General features: G+C 50.9%; 1 protein-coding gene across 1 annotated transcript in view; it reads left to right on the forward strand.

The window, feature by feature from the left end:
- The first annotated feature begins 595 nt into the window (after window positions 1-595).
- DAB2IP (DAB2 interacting protein) overlaps window positions 596-21,634 on the forward strand; it is a 126,564-nt gene continuing 105,525 nt past the window's right edge. Inside the window, 1 exon segment of the mRNA XM_007468354.1 lies at window positions 596-716. Within this exon segment, the coding sequence (XP_007468416.1) occupies window positions 596-716 (121 nt within the window).

Here is a 21,634-nt window from a genome sequence, read left to right on the forward strand (position 1 = left end):
GGGGGGGCATGCTGGACGGTGTGTGTTTGCGGATCGACACGCAGCCCAGTGAGCTTGGGGCGGAAAGCGGCCCTGCGGCACCGGCCTCATTCGGACCCTAATCGAGGGTTCCCGGTTCGGAAGCACGGTGCCCTCCTGGTCGCCTTGCCTGCGCCCTGCCCTGTGTCAGGGAGCGCCCACACGCGGGTGTGCACTGTCTATACCCGCCGGCGGGGTGGGACGCCGCGTGCGCCCGGAGGTCGGGCTCTCAGGCGCGGGGGGAGGGCGGTGGCCGTCCTGGGGACCTGCCTGGGGTCCCGGGCACTCCGGCCCGCCTGGCCTCGCCGACTCCAGGCCGGGATTTCTCCCGCACTGACTTTCCGGGCCCGTGCCAGTCCGGCCTCCCGGTCCCCGGCCCCCGCGGCGGGGCCGGCTGCTCCGGGGAGGGCGGGAGGAGGAGGAGGAGTTTGCGCGACTTTGTGGGGCAGCGTCGGCCTCGGCGGCGGCCGCAGCGGCACGCGGGAGAACGCGAGGACGCCCGCCGGGCCGGCCGGAGCGGGCGATGGGGCCCGTGTGAGCGCGCCCAGGCCCGGCCCGGTGCCCGGCGGGCGGCAGCATGTCCGCGGGCGGCGCCAGGAAGAGCACCGGGAGGCCCTCCTACTACTACCGGCTGCTGAGGCGGCCCCGGCTGCAGCGACAGAGGAGCCGCTCCCGCAGCCGGACCCGGCCCGCCAGGGGTAGGCGCCACCCCGACCCCTGACCCCTGACCCCAGGCCCTCCCTAGCGCCGGATCACCGCCTGATGCCCTGGGGTGCCCGCGACCCTGGGTTCTCCTGCTGTCTATTTACCCCGGACCCTCTCAGCCGCCCCTTCTGGTTGCCCGGAACTGTGTCTGCTTGCTTCCCACTCCCCCAGCTTCTCCTCAACCTCCACCCTGGTGGGGAAACTGAGGCTCCGGTGTCTCCTCTTGCCAAGCGCAGGCAAAGGGGGGATCGCAGTTCAGCTTCTTTCTTCCACCTCTCACTTTTGACCACCGTGCCTCAGTTTACTCAGCAGCGGGGGCATCATCATCCTGAGCGACCTGGCTTTCCTCCCCTTGCCTGCACTGCCCTGGCCTCTCAGCTTACCTCCCCCCAACTCCCTCTTCGCTCCTCTGGGACTTAAGTGGACTCCCCCGCCTCTTGGGTGGAGGGGCACGTGGGTGGACCTCAGGGGGTCCTATCCCAGGGGTCCTTGGCTCCACCGGTGTGGTGGCTGGTAACATCTGTCCAGGACGTCTCTGAGTGGGTGGGCGCCACCTCCTTTGAAATGAGTTTCTCTCTTTTCAAGGCCAGGAGGCAGGACCTGGAGGGGGAGGTGCAAGCAGCATTTTCTTTTTCCAGTAACAGGATCCACAGCTGGAAAGGCGTGTGATCCAGGGGGCTGGGTGGGGGCCGGGACTTCCTTCCATGGCTGGGTAGGAGGTGGGGGGAGGCCCCCTGGAAGGAGGAGGGCTTCGAAGGGGCCCTGGGGAGGCTGGAGTCCCTGGCAAAGGCTCAGGTCCACTGACGCGCCCGTGGGTGGGAGGGAGGAGGGGGCTTGGGAGTACCTAGTGGGCACCTGGGCTGAGTTTACACCATCAGGTTATCTTCGGAATCTGGAAGGCTGGCCCCGTGCCCAGCCTGACCCAGAGGGGTTTGAGCAAATCTGTGCTTGGAATCTGGTCAAATACCCACCCCTCCGGGCACTGGTTGTGTGGCCCGGGCCCTGTAGTTGCCCCTGAACCTCAGTTTTCTCGTCAGTATGAGGATAAGTGAGGCAGGCAGGCGGCATACGTTCATTTGCTTCTTCCAGAATGGGGAAGGCTTTTCCCACAGTCAGGGCTCAACAACAATGTACAGGGCTTCCTCAGGAAGTGGTGAGTTCCTGAAGTAGTGAGTTCCCTGTGTGTGGGAGGGTTCAAGCTGAGGTTGGGAAGGCACACGTGTGTGTGCTGGGAGTTCAGTCTTTAAGGGCCTCCCAAGGCCTGTGCTCTCTTCCCCCTTGCCTTCCTTGAAAAGGCCTCTGGCTACTGCCTCCCTCCAGGCTTGGCCCGGGCCATCAGAGATCTGGGCTCGAGCACTGTGACTTTGGGCAAGTCTTTTCCCTTTTCTGAGTCTCAGTTTCTTGAGCTGTAAAAGGGGGCTAGTAGTATTGATACACGGAAGATTCCGTGAGGAAATGGGTTCAGGTTGTGAGAAATGGGAGCTGTACAGATGGCCAGTTACGCTCAGGTCACCATGAGTCCTCCTGTACCCACCCCACTCCTGCTCGATGCCCTGTGTGACCTTCCCTTCACTCTTCACCTCAGCCCAGCTCCATCCCTGCGGGCACAGAGAGGACCAGAAGGCCCCCTCCTGCTCAGCTGACTGAGCCAGAGACAATCAATACATGTCTGGCCATCGTCTGAGCCCCAGCTCCCAGGCTCGCCTGTGCAGGAGTCACTGCTTTGTGTCCCAGCCTCAAAGGAGCACCCAGCCTGCAGGGAGGGGGGAGGAGACTGTCCCTGAACAGAAGTTACATCTGGGAAATCAGGGAGAGCTTCACAGAGTAGGTGACATTTGGACTGGGTCTCACCAGATGGGTAGAGTTTCCTTTGGCAGAGGGAGTGGTTGAATCAAATCAGAGTTCAAGCCCCTGCTCTGCACAAAGCCATCCTTTGGCCAGTTACCTCTCCAAGCCTCAGTGGCCTTGTCTGGTAAATGGGGGTGGTGATGGCAGGGTTGTTTAAAGACTGAGAGCAAAGGCGTGGAAAGCTGCAAGCCCGCGCTGCCTGGGACTTGGGCCACAGTTGAGTGTGAGCTATGGATGTCCTTACTCTGGACAGAGCAGCAGCTGTGCAAAGACAGGGAGTTGGAAAACCTCTTGGGTGTGTGGGCAGAGTTCATCCCGGGGTGGCAGAGGGCCTGGGTTGGTGGAGGGGAATAGCGGGGAGCAGTAGTTTGGGCCTGATAAAGGCCCTTGAGTGATGGGGGGTCATGGGTGAGGGCTGGGAGCTGCCTGGCAGGGTGAGAGGTGGAGGTACCCGGGTTGGGGGCAGCTAGAGCATCACTGACCTCCCTCCACTAAACTCCCAGATCCCTGACTCTGCCTCCAGGGCTGCCCCTCCTCCTGAGGGCAGCACACCCCTGCCCCCCAGGTGGTAACTCATGCTGGGGGAGCCACCTCGAGGCCTTGAGCTCGTCCTTTCTGACCTCACGCCTCAGTCTCCCCATCTGCAGTGGGGCTTGGTCCCATGAGGGTGACATCATCAGATCCCCAAGGAGGCGGTGGTACCCAGCATCCCAGCCCTGATTGGGCCCTTGCTCCACACCCATTCTGGCCTCTGCCACAAGCAAGGAAGGACAATGACTGAGAACGCAGGCGTGTGTTTGTTCAGAAACAGGAAAGTGCAGGGAAGAATTGGCTGGTGGTGGGGACGCGCAGCTGGCCCAGCCAGGGAGAGGGTTGTGACCAGACTGCCACCTCTGAGGAAGCTCCCTGCCCACCGCCCCTACTGTCCCTCTGGAGTGGTGGGAGGGGGCTCGCTGCAGACTAAGACTGTCCCTGGTGGGGCCGCCAGTGAGGGACAGTGTCTGCAGTCCCCCAGGTGTGACCAAAGCAGGGCAGTAAGCAAGCCTCTTCCCTTCTCTGCGCCCTGAGTTCTCCATCTGAAGTATGGGCAGAGTGAATCTGTTGTTGGTAGAGGGGGACACGAAGTTTGATTGTGGCCAGAGGCAGGGTGGAAACAGTGACTTTTGCATGGCAAGGGTCATCTGGCCATTTTGTGTCGTGCCTGGTGACCCTGAGTCCTCTTGAAGGCTGGGCGTGGCCCATGAATTTGAGGGGGTCCTGCCCCCCAAAAGTGTGTCATCAGCCAGGGTACCTTCCCACCTACCCCCACCAAGGTCAAGAAAAGCTTTGTCTGTCTGTCTGACCTACCTGTACCCTCAGGGCTGCTGGGGAAATACAAGTTTTCTTCTTGCCCTGGATAAAGTCCACCCATTCATTCAACTAGCAAACACGTCTTGAGCACCTGCTATGTGCTGGGCATGGGGGCACATGGGGATGAATTGCATAGGCTCCCAGCTCTTGACAAGCCCCCAGTTGGTTGGGGAGGCTGGCTTGTTGAGCTGCCCTGGTGCACAGAGCCCTTTTGGGGGTACAGGGCAGTGGTTAGTGGGAGACGGACTCTAGTCCCAGCTCGATCATGAGCTGGTTATGTGATTCTGGCACATCCCAAGGCCTCAGTTTCCCCATCTGTCAATTGGGGCTAATCCTGTCCTGCTGTCTCACATGTTGGGAGACCTCTTGGAATGCCCATCCCTATACTCAGGGGAGGTTTTGATTCTTTTCTTCGTGTTTTCATCTGAGTTTTTCCTGGGGTCCAGGCACATGCCAGGCCCTGCCTGGGCGCTGCAGACCTGGCCTATGTTTTCTCCTTAGATGGTCAGTTCCTTCTCCACGCCCACATATATCCCATTGCATGGCCCTGTGTCATGGCTGCTGTGCGGTCCCACTCCCTTCCACCTGGGTGTCTTTCTTTCCAAGGTATGCTGGAGTCTGTGTGAGGGGCCTCAGGAGGGGGCTGGCTCCCAGGAGCGCTCCAGCATCCCCTGAGGAATGTCCTGGGCAGGAGGTGCTCAGGAGGACTAGGGCTGACCTCCTGAGGTGGGGGTCACCTCCCAGGACTTTGAAGCTGGCAGCTGAGTGATCTAACCCCTGACGTCCAGAGGCGGGGGCACTGAGGCACAGAGGGGCCACCTTCACAGAGCGGGGTATGGAACCCAGGGCTTCTGGCCCCCAGGAAGCTGGCAACATGGTTGGGGAGGGTGCTGATTTGCCATGGCTGCTTCCTAAGTGGGAGCGATGGCTAGGGAGGGGCCTGGGTGCCACCATAGGGAAGGGCGGGCGCTGGGACCTCTCCATGGGGACCCTGGCTTCAGGGAGACCCGCTGAGAGGCCCCTGGGCAGCAGCTTGGGGCCCCAGGGGCTGGACAAGCCTGAGAACAGCCCTGAGGGTGGGGGCTGGTTGTACCTTGTGGTCCCCCCAGTCTTTAAATGTCCTTTCAAGAGCCCAAGTCTGAGACCTCTGAAATTGTACATATACTTTTTTCTGCCTTGTTTCCTCCTTTGCTCCTGCTGAGACACCATCTCTCCTTTGGGGATTGGCTCCAGCTTCTCCAGGCCTTTACGTAACTCAGGTAGTGGAGCTTCACTCCTTCTCACGACGTGTAATAAAGTTGAAATGACTTCTGTTTGCCGAACGCCTGCTCAGTGTTGGCAGTGAGCTTAACTCTGTATTTACCTTATTTAATGCTCACAACAACGCTGGAGATGGATACTGGCATTATTCTCATTTTAGAGGTGAGGAAACTGTGTCCCAGAGAGTGGGAGCCTTGTCCAACGTCACGCAGCTAAGAAACGGTGGAGCCCAGCTCTGCCCTACTCCACATCTTGGGCTTGTGAACGCACCACCTTGCTATCTCGTGGGCAGGCGGATCCTTCTGAGGTTAGGCCTTGGCTTTGATAAGGCCACCTCCTTCTATCTGATTTGCACAGTCAGCAACTCTACTGAGTGTTCACAGCCATCCGCTTCCACAATCCTGACCATGATTCAGGAGGGAGGCAGGGGAATGACCCCACTGGCATTTGAGGTGGGGAGGGTCCATCCTGCTCGTTGGGCCCTCTGTCTGCCTGGGATGACTCAGGCCATCCCTCGGGCCTAGGCTCTCCCCCGGCCCCCACCCTTGTATCCTGCTCCCATTCATGCCTACCAGCCATGTCCTCCTTTCCCTGGGCAGGTCACAGGTCTTACAGACTCAGCCCTGTTTTTCCACCGAGTTCCTTTGTGCTGAGGGTTCAGCATCCCGTGTTGTGAGGTCCCTGGAGACCAGCAGACAGCTTGAGGCCAACTTCCCAGAGCTGTGTAGGTCCTTGAGGGAGGCCAGAGGCCCAAGTTCATCTGCTGGAATGTCAGCTTCTTGGTCTTTGTGTTTCTGGCGCATCCTCATCACCTTTAATAACAAGGAAGGTAATCGCTTCCTTTTACCCAGCTGACTGTGTGCCAGGCCCTGCGTCAAGAGCTTCACCTGACTATCTCGTATCTCCTTTTACCTTTCCAACCCTCCTAGGAGGTAGGGGTCATTACCATCACTTCCCTTTGCCAGGTGAGGAAACTGAGCTCAGGGTGTGGAGGAAGAGGCAAGGTTCAACCCGAGGCCACCGGACTCCCAAGCTCACGCTTAGAAGTGTGCTTCAAAGGGTCAGGTCTGGAGCTCCGATTCCTGGGCGCTCTTTCTGTGCCCCGTTGCATTCTGTACTTCCTGAAACCTGGTGGCACAAGGACAGGCCCGGAGCCTGCTTTGCTCAGCTGCTGATGGGGGGAGGTTGGAGGGATTAACCTGTGTGGCCCTGGGAGCTAACTGTTCCCCTTGACAATTGGAGAAACTGAAGCCCAGAGAACCAAGACCACTTTCCCGACGTTAAGGAGAGATCCAGGTCTGGAATCCACAGCCCTTTGCATCCTATTTTGGTGTTGATTTTGTTTGTTGCTTTTCCTAATGTTAGCCCAGATTGGGACACTGAGGCAGCTGGGCTCCTTGATGGGTCTTCTTGGCGGGAGGGAATAGGGGTTGAATTCCTGTGTAACTTGATACACAAATGTGCTCACATCCCCGACCGCATACGTGTTTTGCTTCGAAATGACACGCAGCCTCTTGACTATTTTTAAAAGAAAAGCAATGGCTGTGATATTTCCCCTGCACCTTCCTCTCGAGGCCACTTGGTTAAATGTCAGGAAAGGGAGAGTATTTCCTGGTCAGGAACGTTAGGAGCTTGCTGGGAGCTGAAGTTTTGTTTTCTGTTAAGTAGGTGTTTGGGGAATCGGTTCCCGGCCCTCCCCCGCCCCCCACCCGCCCTTCCTGGGAAGGTTGTGTTTGACAGTTGCTGGGAGGAGGGATTTGAGAGGGAACAGCCGAGATGCCCGCGCGTGGAGTGGCAGGGGGGGTATTTTTAGCCATCCCGATCCAGTAGAGACATTTCAGCGTTTGTTCAATATTTAATTATCCATCTGAAATTGGCCCATGTGGCCTTGAGTTTGGAAGTGGCTGTCTGTGCTGTGATTTCCTCTGATTGCATAAATAAGGAAGGGAGGGGAAGCGCAATAGCCCTCCAAATAATACTAATAAAAAAATAAAAAGAGTAGACTCCGTACTCAGAAAAGACAGGCTTGGTTTCACAGTCTAGACAGACCACCTGTGCGTTAGTAGGAAAGGTGAGTCCGTGAGCAGCCGAGATGCCCGCGCGTGGAGTGGCAGGGTAGTTATTTTTAGCCATCCCGATCCAGTAGAGACATTTCAGCGTTTGTTCAATATTTAATTATCCATCTGAAATTGGCCCATGTGGCCTTGAGTTTGGAAGTGGCTGTCTGTGCTGTGATTTCCTCTGATTGCATAAATAAGGAAGGGAGGGGAAGCGCAATAGCCCTCCAAATAATACTAATAAAAAAATAAAAAGAGTAGACTCCGTACTCAGAAAAGACAGGCTTGGTTTCACAGTCTAGACAGACCACCTGTGCGTTAGTAGGAAAGGTGAGTCCGTGAGGGTGCCTAGCGCACCCTTGGAAATGCAGCCCTGCTTGGTCTGTGACTCTCGCTCCACAGCTGCCTGGTTTTATTTGGGATGGGTTTCCCCCCCTCCGCCAGGTTCCTGTGTCGACTTTGACAGCTGCCAGGTACCCGAGAGGAGGTTTGGGGATTTTGCTCTTGGAAGTCTTGTTAGCTTTTATTTCTCTCCTCTCTTCTCCCCGACAGACAGGATAGCACTGTCGGCATCTGGGCTGTGTTACTTCTTTTTTCTTGGCCCTTAGGGGTGATGTGTTGACACGGCTGTGAAATGGAAAAGGCAGAGCACAGGGAGGACGATGTGGCTGCTGTGAGGCTCAGCACGCTCCCCTAAAGCCTCCGGTGGATGAGGGAGCAGAGGGAAGGGGAAGAGAGTGGGGCTAGAGGGAGCCAGGCAGCCAGGGATGGGGCTCCTTTTGGTGTCCTGCTTGGCTTGGGGACTGTAGAACTTGGGTTTAAAGGTTGGAAACCAATAAATTGGCAATCTGGGATAGTCTTCTGGAAAAGCGGTTTTCTATCCATTTATCCCTCTATCCTGGGGACTGAGTTTGGGTCAGGTGTGTGGCCAGGGCGGGAGTCCTTCTGACTGCACCATAAATGCTGGTGACCTCAGGCAAGTCACTAAACATCTCTGGGCTCAGAAGCACTTTGAACAAGTAGATGTGAAACAACATAGGGTATCATTATAGGCGGGGTGAGTTATCATTATCTGTTCATCCAAAGCCTGAGGGGTTAATTGCAGCTCTATTAGGGCTGATCTAGAAATAAAATGTGATGCTTGTGGGGATCGGAGCCATCCAGATGGCTCCTTGGCATTCCCTTCCCCCAGAGGCTGCTACAAGTGTCACTTGTACTTGTTCAGAGCAGCAGAGCTTTAGTGAGCCACCTACTGTTTGCAAGCTCTGTGCCAGGGGCTGCCGTGGAGGATACAGTCAGCCCCCACCCCCAGGGAGCCGGGCTTATGGGGAAGGTAGTCCTGTAAGCGGGTTGGCAGATGGTGTGACTGGAAGGGTAGGCAGGGCCTTGGATGGTGAGCCACGAGGTTGGAACTCCCCCTGGCAGGCCACACGGAATCAAAGGGAGAATTTTGAAAATAACAGTCATTATAATAGCACCGACTTCCATTTTTTGAGCACTTGACACAGTGTAGGCGCCTTTCTAAGTCCTTTGCGTGCATCATTTCATTAAGTCCTCATTCTCACAGATAATTGTATCAGCTCCATTTTGCAGATGAGAAAACTCAGGCTCAGCCTGGTTAATTGACCTCCTCGACGTCACCCAGCTACTGAGTGGCAGAGTTCAGGATGTTTCATTCTCACTGTACTTACCAGAACTGCAATTTAGGAAAATGATTTTAAGCAACCAGCAAGCTAGACTGATGTGGTCCGGGGAGCAGAGAGAGTGGGTATCAGTGATCACAGGTGACTATGTTGGCCGTCTTGTTGCAAGAGGCAATGGGTTTGAGCGGGGAGAGAGAGAGATCAGGGGTCGTCCTCACAGCGAGAGGGTTGGGAGCTGGTGATGGGATAGGCCCAGGCAAGTGGGGAGGGTTTGGGGTGAGGGGGCAGCAGAGCTGTGGGCATGGCTGACAGGCCTGCTCTGACTCTTGATGCTGCAAGGGTGGGAGGGCGGCACCAGACTGGGCAGGGGGTGCCTTTGGGGAGTAGCTTCAGGAAAGTGGTGGAAAGGTACTAGAGGCTGCAGGAGGTCAAATGGTTGAGGGGTGAGGGTGGCATGCAGAACTGGACATTGCTGGAGAAGCTGGGTGGCTATGGAGGTCTGAGGGAAGCCTGGGTTTCCCATTAACTGTCTGTGTGGTCACTGTTCCCCCTGGTGTCTAGGGAGCTGTTCAAAGCTGCATGTTAGCAGCAAGCAGTTTGGGGCCCTGAGGGCCCTTCCGCATCATCAGCGGCAGCCTCTGAGCCCTCCTGGGACAGGACCTTGGGCTTCAGAAAACCAGGGGTGCAGCCCTCCGGTCCCACCCGCAGAGGGAGAGCCATCTGCAGAGGGAGGGGCCAGTTTAAGGAGTGGGGAGCAGGGGGGCTGGGTGCTGGGGCAGCCCTTCATGGGGATGTTATGGAAGAGGCTCCTGGGTCACTGGTGGTCCCCAGGGGAGACCACCAGCTATGGGCCAAATCACTCCATCTCCTCTTTTTTTTTTAAAGAATATAATGTTTATGTTAGTGTTTTTCCCCTTCCCCCCCAACCCCTAGGATTACAAAAGTAATAAAGTAATAAATATCCATTATGCAAGAGAAGAAAATAAAAAATAACCTTTAATTCTAGCACCCAGTGATAAGCTCTGGGAGCATTTGGAAGGTGATTTCCAGGCTTTTTCCCTTCTTGAAGTTTTTGAAAATTCTAAAATATTTGAAAGTATAAAAAGTGTAGAAAATAACATTACAGACACCCAGGTACTCACCTCTCAGATTTAGCAAATGTTAACATTGCCATGATTGCTTCTCTTTTCTTCTTTTTTTCTTTTTCTTTTTCTTAGAAATAAAATGATTCAGGTACAGCAGGGGGTCGGCAAAGTACAGCTCACAGGTCAAATCCCACCTGTTTTCATATAGCCCACCGCCTGTTTTTGTATGACCTGCGAGCTAAGAATAGCATTTACATTTTTCAAGGGTTGAAACAAAAATCAAAAGAGGAATAATGTTTTATCACGTGAAAATGATCGGAAATTCAGATTTTCCGTGTCTATAAGTAAAGGTTATTGGAACACAGCCCCACTTATTCATATTGTCCGTGGCTGTTTACATGTTGCCTTGACAGGGTTATGTAGTTGAGACAAACCTAGAATATTTGCTTTCTGGCCCTTTATGAAAAAAATGTGCTGACCCCTGAGATATAGCTAAAGTCTCCTACGCTCTCCCCAGGGATACCCAGCCTCCTAAAGGCGGTGCATTGTCCTGCCCACGTGTGCTTTTACGCTTTTACTACATTTGCAAATGCTTCAAAATGTGTAGTATTGCATTGTGGGTTTCAAAAATGGGTACAGAGAAATTGCACACGGTGGGGAAGAGCCAACGCGTGTCTCCACGCTAGGACCTCCTTCTATCCTGAATTGCAGCAGTACAGGTAAATGCCAGCTCTCTGCCGGGCCTGGAATAGGTCCTGGGGCTACAGAGTCACGGGAGAAAACTCAGGAGTAAAATTGGAGAAGGTCACACTTCAGGCTAAATTTCCTAGAAATCCTCAGAAAGCAAAGGAGCAAAAAGGGACTCAGGGATGAGAGAACACTTCAGGCCAGGTAATTAATCCTTGGAGTGATGGGGAAACCCAGAGTTTTGGGAAGGCTGGGGATTCTTTGAAAGTGAGGTGTATGTCAGGATGAGGAAGAGGAAGTATGGATGGTCAAAGGCAATTGTTTGTTTTTTAAAGATTAAAAAAAATTTTTGGCTGCGTTGGGTCTTCGTTGCTGCGCGCAGGCTTTCTCTAGTTGCAGCGAGCGGGGGCTGCTCGTTGTTGCGGTGCACGGGCTTCTCATTGCGGTTGCTTCTCTTTGCTGCGGAGCACGGGCTCTAGGCGTGCGGGTTCAGTAGTTGTGGCTCGCGGTGTCTAGAGCGCAGGCTCAGTAGCTGTGGCGCACGGGCTTAGTTGCTCCGCGGCCTGTGGGATCTTCCCGGACCAAGGCTCGAACCCGTGTACCCTGCATTGGCAGGCAGATTCTTAACCGCTGCGCCACCAGGAAAGTCCCAAAGGCAATTGTTAAGGGACTCAAGTAGAGGGGCTTAGAGAAGAGCTGGTGACAGTGTCTATAGATGCTGAAAGTTTGCAACACTTACACTGGACTGTTATTCATGAGGCCAACCGGGGACTAAGGGGTGAACACTTGTGCTGTCCTTTTGGGAGGCCCTACCCAGAATCCTGAGACATAGCTGGGAGGCACATCTTCTCAGCTCTTCCCTCCCACCTTCTGAGAACCAGGAGCCTGACCCCTCCACGTCCCCTCTGAGGAGTTCTTGTGCCACCACCAAATGCTCTACGTTGAGGATTCCCAGGGTGGGGAGGTGCCCTGGACCCCAGCCCTCCACAGTCATTTCCATGCCTCTCTCCCAGCAGACCCCACCCCCAAAACAGCGGGCAACCTCCATTGACTCGGAACCACGTCCTGAACTTCAAGACAACTTGAATTCTGATCCTGATTCCTTTTGAGAGATAGCAGGTTATCGCAGTTCCATAGGTTCAAGACTTCTCCCTTCCCCACGCCCAACATCAGGGGACCAAAACATGCAGTCGAATGAGGCATCCCTTATCCCCTTCTGCCGTGTAGCGGGGCTGGGATGGCACCTGGAGACGTAGAGAGAGGCCAAGGGCAGGGAGGACACTCAGCCTTCCGGGGGACTTGGGACCTGTCATCCTCTCACTTATCTCTCCATGGAGGCGCTTTCCCATCCTGGGGCAGCCCTTTGATTCAGAGCTCGCCAGGCTCGAATCCTGTCTTCTGCGTTTCTTAGCCTTTCTTAGCCGAGTGGTCGTGGTCCTTTCAGTTGATGTTTCTGAACTTCAGTTTCTTCCTGTTAAAGTTGGAGCTGGTGTTTCCTACTTTAGGAGTCAGCTTGAGGATAAATATACACATGCCATGCAGTCCCTGTCTCTCTTAGATCTGTTTCTCCACGTTTCCTGGTGGTCCATTTTTATTACATACGAATATCCAGTTGTTCTGCTGTTAAATTTGTTGAAAAAACGATCTTTTCCACCACCAATTTATCGATCGACCACATATATGTGGGACTATTTCTGGACTCTTTATTCTGTTCCATGGATCTATATGTCTATCCTTTTGCTAATATCACGCTATCTTGATTACTTTAGTTACATTTCAAGGCTATAAAGTATGTCTTGAAACCAAGTAATATAAGTCCCCCAACCTGTTTCTGCTTTCTCCAGATTGGTTGGCCCTTTTAGATCCTTTGCTTTGCCATCTGAATGTAAAATTGAGCCTGCCAGCGTCTTTAAAACGCCCGTAGGATTTTGACTAGCATTGCCTTGAATCTATAGATCAGTTTGGGGAGAAATGCCATCTTAACAAGACTGAATCTTCCCAATCCTTCAAAGTGGTGTATCTTTCTGTTTATTTAGATTTTCTTTAATGTCTCTCAGCAATATTTTAAAAGTTATTAGCCTTGTACTTGTTTTGTTAAATTTATTCCTAAGTATTTTTGATACTCTTTGTTAATAACTATGAGGGGTGGAGATTTTGACCCTACCTGCTGACTAGCAACCTAGACTGGTAGAGTTTCCCGGGTGCCGGCCGAAGACACGAGACTCGTGGGTCAGAGACAAAGGACTCTATGACTCATGGCCGGTAGCGTGAACTTCATGGTTGCATCAATTTTCTTTCCTTCCAAGTTCCTAGGGCAGTCACAGGTGTTTTTGTAGAACGTAAAACAATCTGCTCCTTTGTTTTGTCAGATTATAGCTTCATGTTCCTTATAGGACCTAGTGTACAGTCTATGCGTCAACTGTTCCTCAAGCTAAAAATTACACAAAGAGCTGAAATTCAGTTTGCTTTAGTATTAAATCATTAAATTAGAAACTTGGAGATTATTTATTTATTTATTGGAGTATAGTTGATTTACAATGTTCTGTTAGTTTCTGCTGTACCGCAAAGTGATTCAGTTATACATATATATTTATTCTTTTTCATATTCTTTTCCATTATGGGTTTTTTTTTTTTTTTTTTTGCGGTACGCGGACCTCTCACTGTTGTGGCCTCTCCCATTGCGGAGCACGGGCTCCGGATGCGCACGCTCAGCGGCCACGGCTCATGGGCCCAGCCGCTCCGCGGCATGTGGGATCTTCCCGGACCAGGGCACGAACCCGTGTCCTCTGCATTGGCAGACGGACGCTCAACCACTGCGCCACCAGGGAAGCCCTCCATTATGGTTTATTGCAGGATATTGAACTTAGTTCCCTGTGCTCTACAGTAGGACCTTGTTATTTAGAGATAATTTAAAATTCGAATTCCAAGCTGTCAAATACAGAAAGGTAAAGAGAGTTTTGAAGTTATATATAAAAAATCAGTATGTACACACTTAAAACTTTATGCCTATTTTAAGTTGTTGGAAAACTATAAGACTGTTGTGTAGCCACGTTGTTCTAATTGAATAGTATCCTTGTTTCTGAGGAAAACAGAGCAACGTCTACACAGTCTATTATGCTTTTATAAACTGTTTAAAGGTACTTTTCTATTGTCATTTAAAAAAATAAAGTGCGAATTCCAGCTCTCACACCGAAAAAAAATATATATATATAGTTTTTGAACAAACACTAAGTCCTGAGGTGGAATTTGGGGGTAAAAAGAAATCATTTATATTTTCTGAATGAAATGAAAAATAGAGTGAATTTAATTCTATACCTGAATATTTAGGGTTTGATAATCATGATTCTCTCTGGAGTGCTGTTGTTGGAATTTATATACCCTAAAGAAGTGTTAGTAATGTATTTAGTATCTGTACTAAGGATAAATGCACAGCGTGTGGAGTGACTATCCAAAGAGAAATACCCTCTATGTACAGATGTGAAAACATCTGTAAACTACATTATAAAATAACCAAGACAGGTACCATATACTTTCGTGGTTTTCAAACCCTTTTACATATGTTGATTGATAACAAGTGCATTGTGGAGAAAGAAAGAAGTTTACGTTAGGTAGGGTCATGAATATTATGTTTCCAAAAGGAAGCTTTTCTCCTTTTAAGGCAGCCATCGATTTGGAAAAGGGACCTTGAGAGTCCACAGTCCTGGGTCAGCCAGTGGTGTGATGTCACTGCCCCTCCATTTTTACTAGAATAAGTCGAACCTTGATCAGTGGGTGTATTGACTTCCTATTGCTACTGGAACAAACTACTGCAAATTTCGTGTCTTAGAACACACAGACTTGTCTTACAGTTCTCAGGGTCAGAAGTCTGAAATCAGTTTCTCTGGGTTACAACCAAGGTGTCGGCAGGACTGCATTCTCCCTGGGGGCTCTAGGGGAGAATCGGTTTCCTTGCCTCTTGCAGCTTCTAGAAGCTGCCTTGACCCATGGCCCCACCTCACTCCCACCTCTGCTTCCATCACCACATCGCCTTCCCTGTCTTCTCTGATGCTCCTGTCTCTCTCTTATAAGGACTCTTGTGATTACATTGGGCCCTCCCAGGTAATCTAAAATAATCTCCCCATCTCGAGATCCTTAATCACATCTTTGAAGTCCCTTTTGACATTGAAGGTAACATATTCATGGGTTCTAGGATCAGGATGGGCTCTTTGGGGGCCATTATTCCGCCTACCACAGGTAGGTAAGGTTTAGTAACCTCTAAGAACCACGTCTCCTCCTTCTTCCAAAGATGGATGGGGGACTTCCCTGGTGGCGCAGTGGTAAAGAATCTGCCTGCCGACGCAGGGGACATGGGTTCGAGCCCTAGTTCGAGAAGATCTCACGTGCCGCGGAGCAACTAAGCCCGTGCTCCACAACTACCTGCACGCCACAACTACGGAGCCCGCGTGCCACAACTACTGAAGCCCGCCCGACTAGAGCCTGTGCTCTGCAACAAGAGAAGCCACGGCAATGAGAAGTCCGTGCACCGCAACGAAGAGTAGCCCCCACCCGCCGCAACTAGAGAAAGCCCACGCGCAGCAACGAAGACCCAACGCAGCCAAAAATAAATAAATAAAATAAAAAACAAAGATGGATGGCCAAAGTCTGAACTGGAAAAAGTGTGTGTAGGAGACCTACCAACATCAGTGCACTATTTTGGCAAACTCACGCTTCATTTGGCTGTTAAGAGCAGATAAGAACAGTACAGATGTGCTTCACACACACACACACACACACACACGCACATGCACACAGATACACAGTGGCATCAGCTGGCCTGCCCTGTCTGAAAAGTTCTAACACTCTGAAGGTTCCTTGACCTGTTGCCATGGTGATCTTACCTTTGGCTATTCCTGCAGTTCATCTGGCCACTCCTGCATTGGTGGGGGAGGGGAAGTTGGGACACCAGTTCATTGGCAGCTTTACGCTTGGGGAACTTCGTTCCCTGACCCACGAGTTTGTTTCTAAATCTAATTTTTGGACTTTCCTGATCCACTTTCTCTAACTGGTCATTGGGGCTGCTGTTGATTTCAGTGTCTTTTCCTTTTTCCTATTCAGATGTATTCAGAGGGTACAATTTGTACTGAATCATCATACCACCTATTTCTATTTTAATTTTACTATTAGTTTTTGGAAGGCTGAATTATTCTTCATTCAGCAAGTGGTACGGTTCCCACCCGTAGCCCATCCCATTCTCCAAAGAGTATCTCTGATACCAAGTTTCTGAGTACTGTTTATGATATTTTTCTATGTAAGGGCACACACGTACAAACAGAAAGTAAAACATCATATTAGTTTAATCACGTAGACAGCAAATGTATTTCAGTCTAAAGAGCCCATGGTAAGCCTTTGCAGTGGTGTCTATATTTCTGTGCCTCTCACCTCTAGATTGCTGGCCATTCTCTGTACTCAGGGAACACTGGATATGAATACATTTCTGCAGTTAGTTTCTTGGGATGGAAAATCTCAATTGTTTACACACAGATATGATTCCATGTATTTCAAATAGGCTATTTATTAACTTTTCATTCTGAAATTTTTACAGATATACATATCTGTAGGCAGTTGCAAAACCAGTACAGAGATGCTTCTGTGCATCCTTCACCCAGTTTCCCCTGATAGGTACGTCTCACGTAACCAGTACAATGCCCTCCAGCCAAAGACCCACCAGGAACACACCTCCAACTGAACAAGTTGTGTTTATTACTTATTGCAGTGATGGAGAACACACACTGTGGGGAACCACGGGACATCTCAGAGTGTGGTAGAGAGAACCTACTCTAGGATTTGGGCTTTGGTTGGGTGATTTGGGGGACGTCTAAGGAAGTGGGGTTCACTCTTGATTGGCTGCTCTCAGAAAGCAGGAGCAATTCTGTGATGGGGTATCTCAAATCTTATCTCCAGGGGGAAGAGGCAGCACAAGGATAAAGCTGTCATCGGTAAAGGAGCAGCAGACACTCATTTTCGCCAAGGTGGGGAGATTTTTGGTATTTTGTGGGTGGCGCAGTGACCTGGCTTTTGTCAGTGGCTTAGACAAAATGATAAAGTGGACTTGTTTTGCCTCATTTTATCATGGTAGCCTTGTCTGAGGTTGGTATCCTGTGAGGTTGTTTATGTCCAAAAGGAGAATAACATGGCAGAGCTGTGAATGCCAGGTCAGCTTCTGGATGTCAGTGTCTGCTTTCCTCCTTCCTTTCTCATCTTTTGTGCACATCAGTACGATGAGTGTGTATAACTCTGTGCCATTTCAGCACATGTATAAATTCGTGTAACCACCCCTGCAAACAAGACACAAGACTTCTATCACCATAAAGATCTCCCTCTTGTGCTGCCCTTTTATGGTTACACCCACTTACCTGCCCCCCACCATCCCTAACTCCTGGCAACCACCAATTGGTTTTGCATCTCTATGACTTTACCGCTTTGAGAACGCCATATAAATGGGATCATGCACCATGTGACCTTTTGACATTGGCTTTTTGCACCAAGCATGTTGCCCTGGAGATCCATCCAAGTTGTTGTGTATTTCAATAGTGCATTCCTTTTTCTTTGCACAGTAGTATTCCATGGCATGTGTATTAGTTTCCTATTGCTGCCATAGCAAGTTAAAACTTACTTAGCAGCTTCAGACTTCAGGCTGCTGCTTCAGGCGCAGCAGTTAAAAATCCGCCTGCCAATGCAGGGGACGTAGGTTCGATCCCTGGACTGGGAAGATCCCACATGCCACGGAGCAACTAAGCCCGTGCACCACAACTACTGAGCCTGCATGCCACAATTACTGAAGCCTGCGTGCCTAGAGCCCATGCTCTGCAACAAGAGAAGCCACCGCAGTGAGAAGCCAGTGCAGCACAGCAAAGAGTAGACCCTGCTCGCCACAACTAGAGAAAGCCCGCACGCAGCAACAAAGACCCAACGCAGCCAAAAATAAATAAATTAAAACAAAAACAAAACAAAAAAACTTAGCTTTAACAACACAGATTTGTCATCTTAAAGTTCTGTAGGTCAGAAGTCTGGTGTGGGTCTTGAGGGACTAAGATCAAAGTATTAGTAGGCTGCATTGCTTTCTGAAGGCTCTAGGGAAAACTCCATTACATTGCCCATTCCTTGTTGGCAGAATTCAGTTCCCTGTGGTTGTAGGACTGAGGTTCCTATCTTCTTGCTGGCTGTCAGCTGAGGGATGTTCCCAGTTTCTAAATAGAGGTCACCCACGTTTCTTGGCTCGTGACCCCATTCTTCCATCATTCGTCTCATGCTTAGAATCTCTCTTGTCTCTTCTTGCATCATTGAATCCCTCAGAGCCATCCTCTTGCTTTCCTCTTGCACATTTAATATTATCCCCAACTGGAAATCCAGGATACACTTTCATCTCAAAGTCCTTAACCTTAATCACATTTGCAGAGTTTCTTTTACCATATAAAATATCTTCACAGGTTCTGGGAATTAGGGTAGACTTCTTTGGAGGGAACATTATTCTGCCTCACACACTGTGGATGTACCACGGTTTAACCATTCACCTACTGAAGGACGTTTTGGTTATTTCCAGCGTTTGGCTATTACAAATAAAGCTCTTGTGAACATTCTTGTTAAAAAAAAAAAAAGCATAAGTGGATTGCACTCTGTTTCCTTTTGCAATGTACTGTTTTCACTCAACCTCTTACTTCTGAGTTTGATTCATGCTGATCTTATAGAACTGGGTCCTTTGTAGGGGTCCGTGGACATTGCCCCCTGGAGTCCTACCCTATTCCACCGAATGACTGCCTCAAGGAGTCATCCACTGGGGCATCCATTCCCCTGTTGGTGGACATTTAGGTTGCTTCCCATACTCTGCTACTACAAACAGTGCTGCAGTTGACATCTCTGTGCAGATCTCCATGTGCAAGTCTGAAGCATTTTTCTAGACTGGACATGTAGGAGGGGAATTTCCCATCTTAGAGTGTGTGTGTGTGTGTGTGTGTGTGTGTGTGTGTGTGTGTGTGTTTCAACTAGCTCTTTTCTAATTGTTCTCAAATTCTTTTCTTTCCACCAGCAGTGAAGAAAGACTTTCCCACATCCCTGTCAACATTTGGGGTCATTGTTCTTTTTCATTTTTGCCTCCCTGAAAGGTGTGAAATGACATCTGGTAGTTTTAATTTGCATCTTCCTGATCACTGTTGAGGTCCAGCACACACATACACCCCTGCCTTGCACCTCCTCTTTCTATAGAACTGACTTCTTTTCTCCTGCAGCCAGTATTAGAGGTTGCTGCCTCGCCTCGACCTGTTTTTAAGCAGTAAGATCTGGGCGGTACAACCCGACAACTGAAATTTGGTGTCTTGTCTGAAATTACAGGATGTTCCTCAGGCCTCCGTGTTTCCATGGGAACAAGTAACAGCCATCCTTCATGATTAGGAGGTATCCATGGCGACCAAGCCAGCAGCATTTGAATGAAACCAATTTTATTTATTTTTTTTGCAAACACATGAAGGTTAAAATGCATTTCTCCGACTATGGCTTCCAAGAATAGGAAGGCAGCCTGGTCTGCCTGGTGAAACAGAGACTCTTGACCTCCTGCTGGAAAGGGGATGCAGGATCAGCTGGTCCCGTGACCTAATTTTGTAGACTGGAAGCCCGAGAGGTCACGTGGAGGTCACACAGTGAGTCTGAGCGGAGGGAAGACGCCTGAACCAGTGCTCCGAGGTCTGGAGGAGACTCGGAGGTCGGCCGGTTCGCCCTTCCTGGGGTCTGTCCCTGGGGATGCCACCTTCATCCTGCAAGATATTAGCAAACTCACTCAACTTCTCTGGGGTCCTGCTAGTACCAGCTGTGTTGCTTAGAGCTCGGTGCGGGGCATGAGCCCAAGCATCCCAGTGTCTGCTTCCTCAAATTAGAAAAGACTTGCTACTAAGTCAAAGGCCAAAGGCAGCTGTGTTTTCAGAGGCAGAGATAGAACTCAGGGGGTCAGCTTTCCGTCTTCTTTACCTTTGTAAAATAAAGAGCGGGTTTTTTTCCATTGCCTTTTTGTTTAGGTGGTGGGGAATAGAGACAGTCACTGCTCTTACTTCCTGACTCACTGGATTGATGATAAGTCATGAGCCCGGGGATGTAAAGGGGCTGGCCTGGAGTCACACAGCAGAGTCAAGGTTAAGTCAAGTCTCCTGGTCCCAGCCTGGTGTTCCGCCCCCTACCCCATGCTCCAGGCATCCTCCGCCTTCTCTGAGCCCCTCTAGGTGTGGGTTTGGGGGGAACAGTTTCAGCATATACTCTTGCCACTTACCTGGGGGAACTTCAGAGGAAGTCACTTTTCCCTCTTAGAACCTCAGTTTACTCATCTGGAAAATGGAGCTCCCTGTAGCTGTCTAAGTTGTGAGGTGGGGATGATATTTGAATGTGTCTCAATGGGGGCAGTACTGCCCCTAAGTGGACAAAAAAAATTGATTCTAGGAAGGGGAGGTGAAAAAGTCTCACTCTTTTTCTGTATAAAGCCTAATATACATATAGGACAGAAAGATACTTACTGTATATCTATGGTTTTAGAATTTTGTTGAGGGGAGACTAGGAAATGAAAAAGACTCCTTAGGGGGAATGAATAAAAGGTAGGGAAACACTGGTCCGTACCCCGGGGAACCATGTGGTTATTATTACTAACTTTGTGTTTGGAGCTTGTGTTGGCTGCTGGCTTCTGCGGGGGAGCTGTTTGGCGTGTAGGGTCAGAAGAGAGCCTGACCCAGCCCAGACTCTGCCCCTGTGGTTCAGCGTGATCCCCAGGCATGTCACAGCTTCCCATCCATATGTAAAGGGGGTCCCGCCAGCTCCGTGAGTGGGGCCAGGATCCCTCCTGGTGGATCCGTGGGGGTCCAGCAGGAAGCAGATGGCACTTACACGAGGATGATTTGAGGTGTGGGCGGGTGTGGGGAGCCATGAAGAGGAGTGCAGGACCCCAGAGCTACTGGCAGCTGGGGCTGGTCCGCTGAGGCTGGCAGAAGGGGAGGGGAGCGTGGCTGCTGGGAGGCGAGAGCGCAGGAGACCTGAGGGTAGTCCATGGTAGTCGGGAGCTTTGGTGGAGAGAGGCAGCTGGCCCAGGCGACTCTCCTTCCGCCCCTGATCTCCTGCCAGGGCCCCCCATTGGCCAAACCCCATGGAAGCCGGAGGGGGTGGTCTACACCCTGGGGCAGCAGGTGGGGTGGAGAATGGAGAATGGAACTGGGGCTAAGCGGAAGCTGTCCGGAAAGGTGCCTAGATTCCTCTTTCTCTGGCGTGCAGGAGGAAGAGGGGACTCCTACCCTATCCATCCTGCCCTGCAGCCCCCTTGCTGGGTTTCTGCCTTCTGAAGCAGATGAGGTGTAGCCTGGGCTTTCTTTCTTTTTTTTTTTTTTTTTTTAATTTTGAGTTTATTTGAGCAAAAATCAATTTGAATTGTGCAGTGCCGAGCTGGAAGTGGTTAGAGATGCTCCCCCGGGTGTCTGAATTGAAGTTTACGGCTACTTTGGGAGCACCCACGAGGGTCCTTGCTATTTATCTACTGGGTTAGGAGCTAGTGGATAAGTTCCTTTCCTCTAGTCTCAGCTTCCTCATCTGTAAAATGGTAGTTGGACCACGCAGCCTCTGAGTGCCTCTTGCTCAGACCCAGCAGGCAATGGCCGAGATCTGTACAGGCTGTGGAAACATCAGTCTTTTTTATTTTTAAAAAAATTTTTATTTATTTATTTATTTATTTATTATTTTTGGCTGTGTTGGGTCTTCGTTTCTGTGCGAGGGCTTTCTCTAGATGCGACGAGCGGGGGCCTCTCACTGTCTCACTTGTTGCGGAGCACAAGCTCCAGACGTGCAGGCTCAGTAGTTGTGATGCAAGGGCTTAGTTGCTCTGCGGCATGTGGGATCTTCCCAGACCAGGGCTCGAACCCATGTCCCCTGCACTGGCAGGCAGATTCTCAACCACTGCGCCACCAGGGAAGCCCTGGAACATCAA

The sequence above is a fragment of the Lipotes vexillifer genome, unplaced genomic scaffold, assembly GCF_000442215.2.
Source record: "Lipotes vexillifer unplaced genomic scaffold, Lipotes_vexillifer_v1.1 scaffold1285, whole genome shotgun sequence".
Lineage (NCBI taxonomy): Eukaryota > Metazoa > Chordata > Mammalia > Artiodactyla > Lipotidae > Lipotes > Lipotes vexillifer.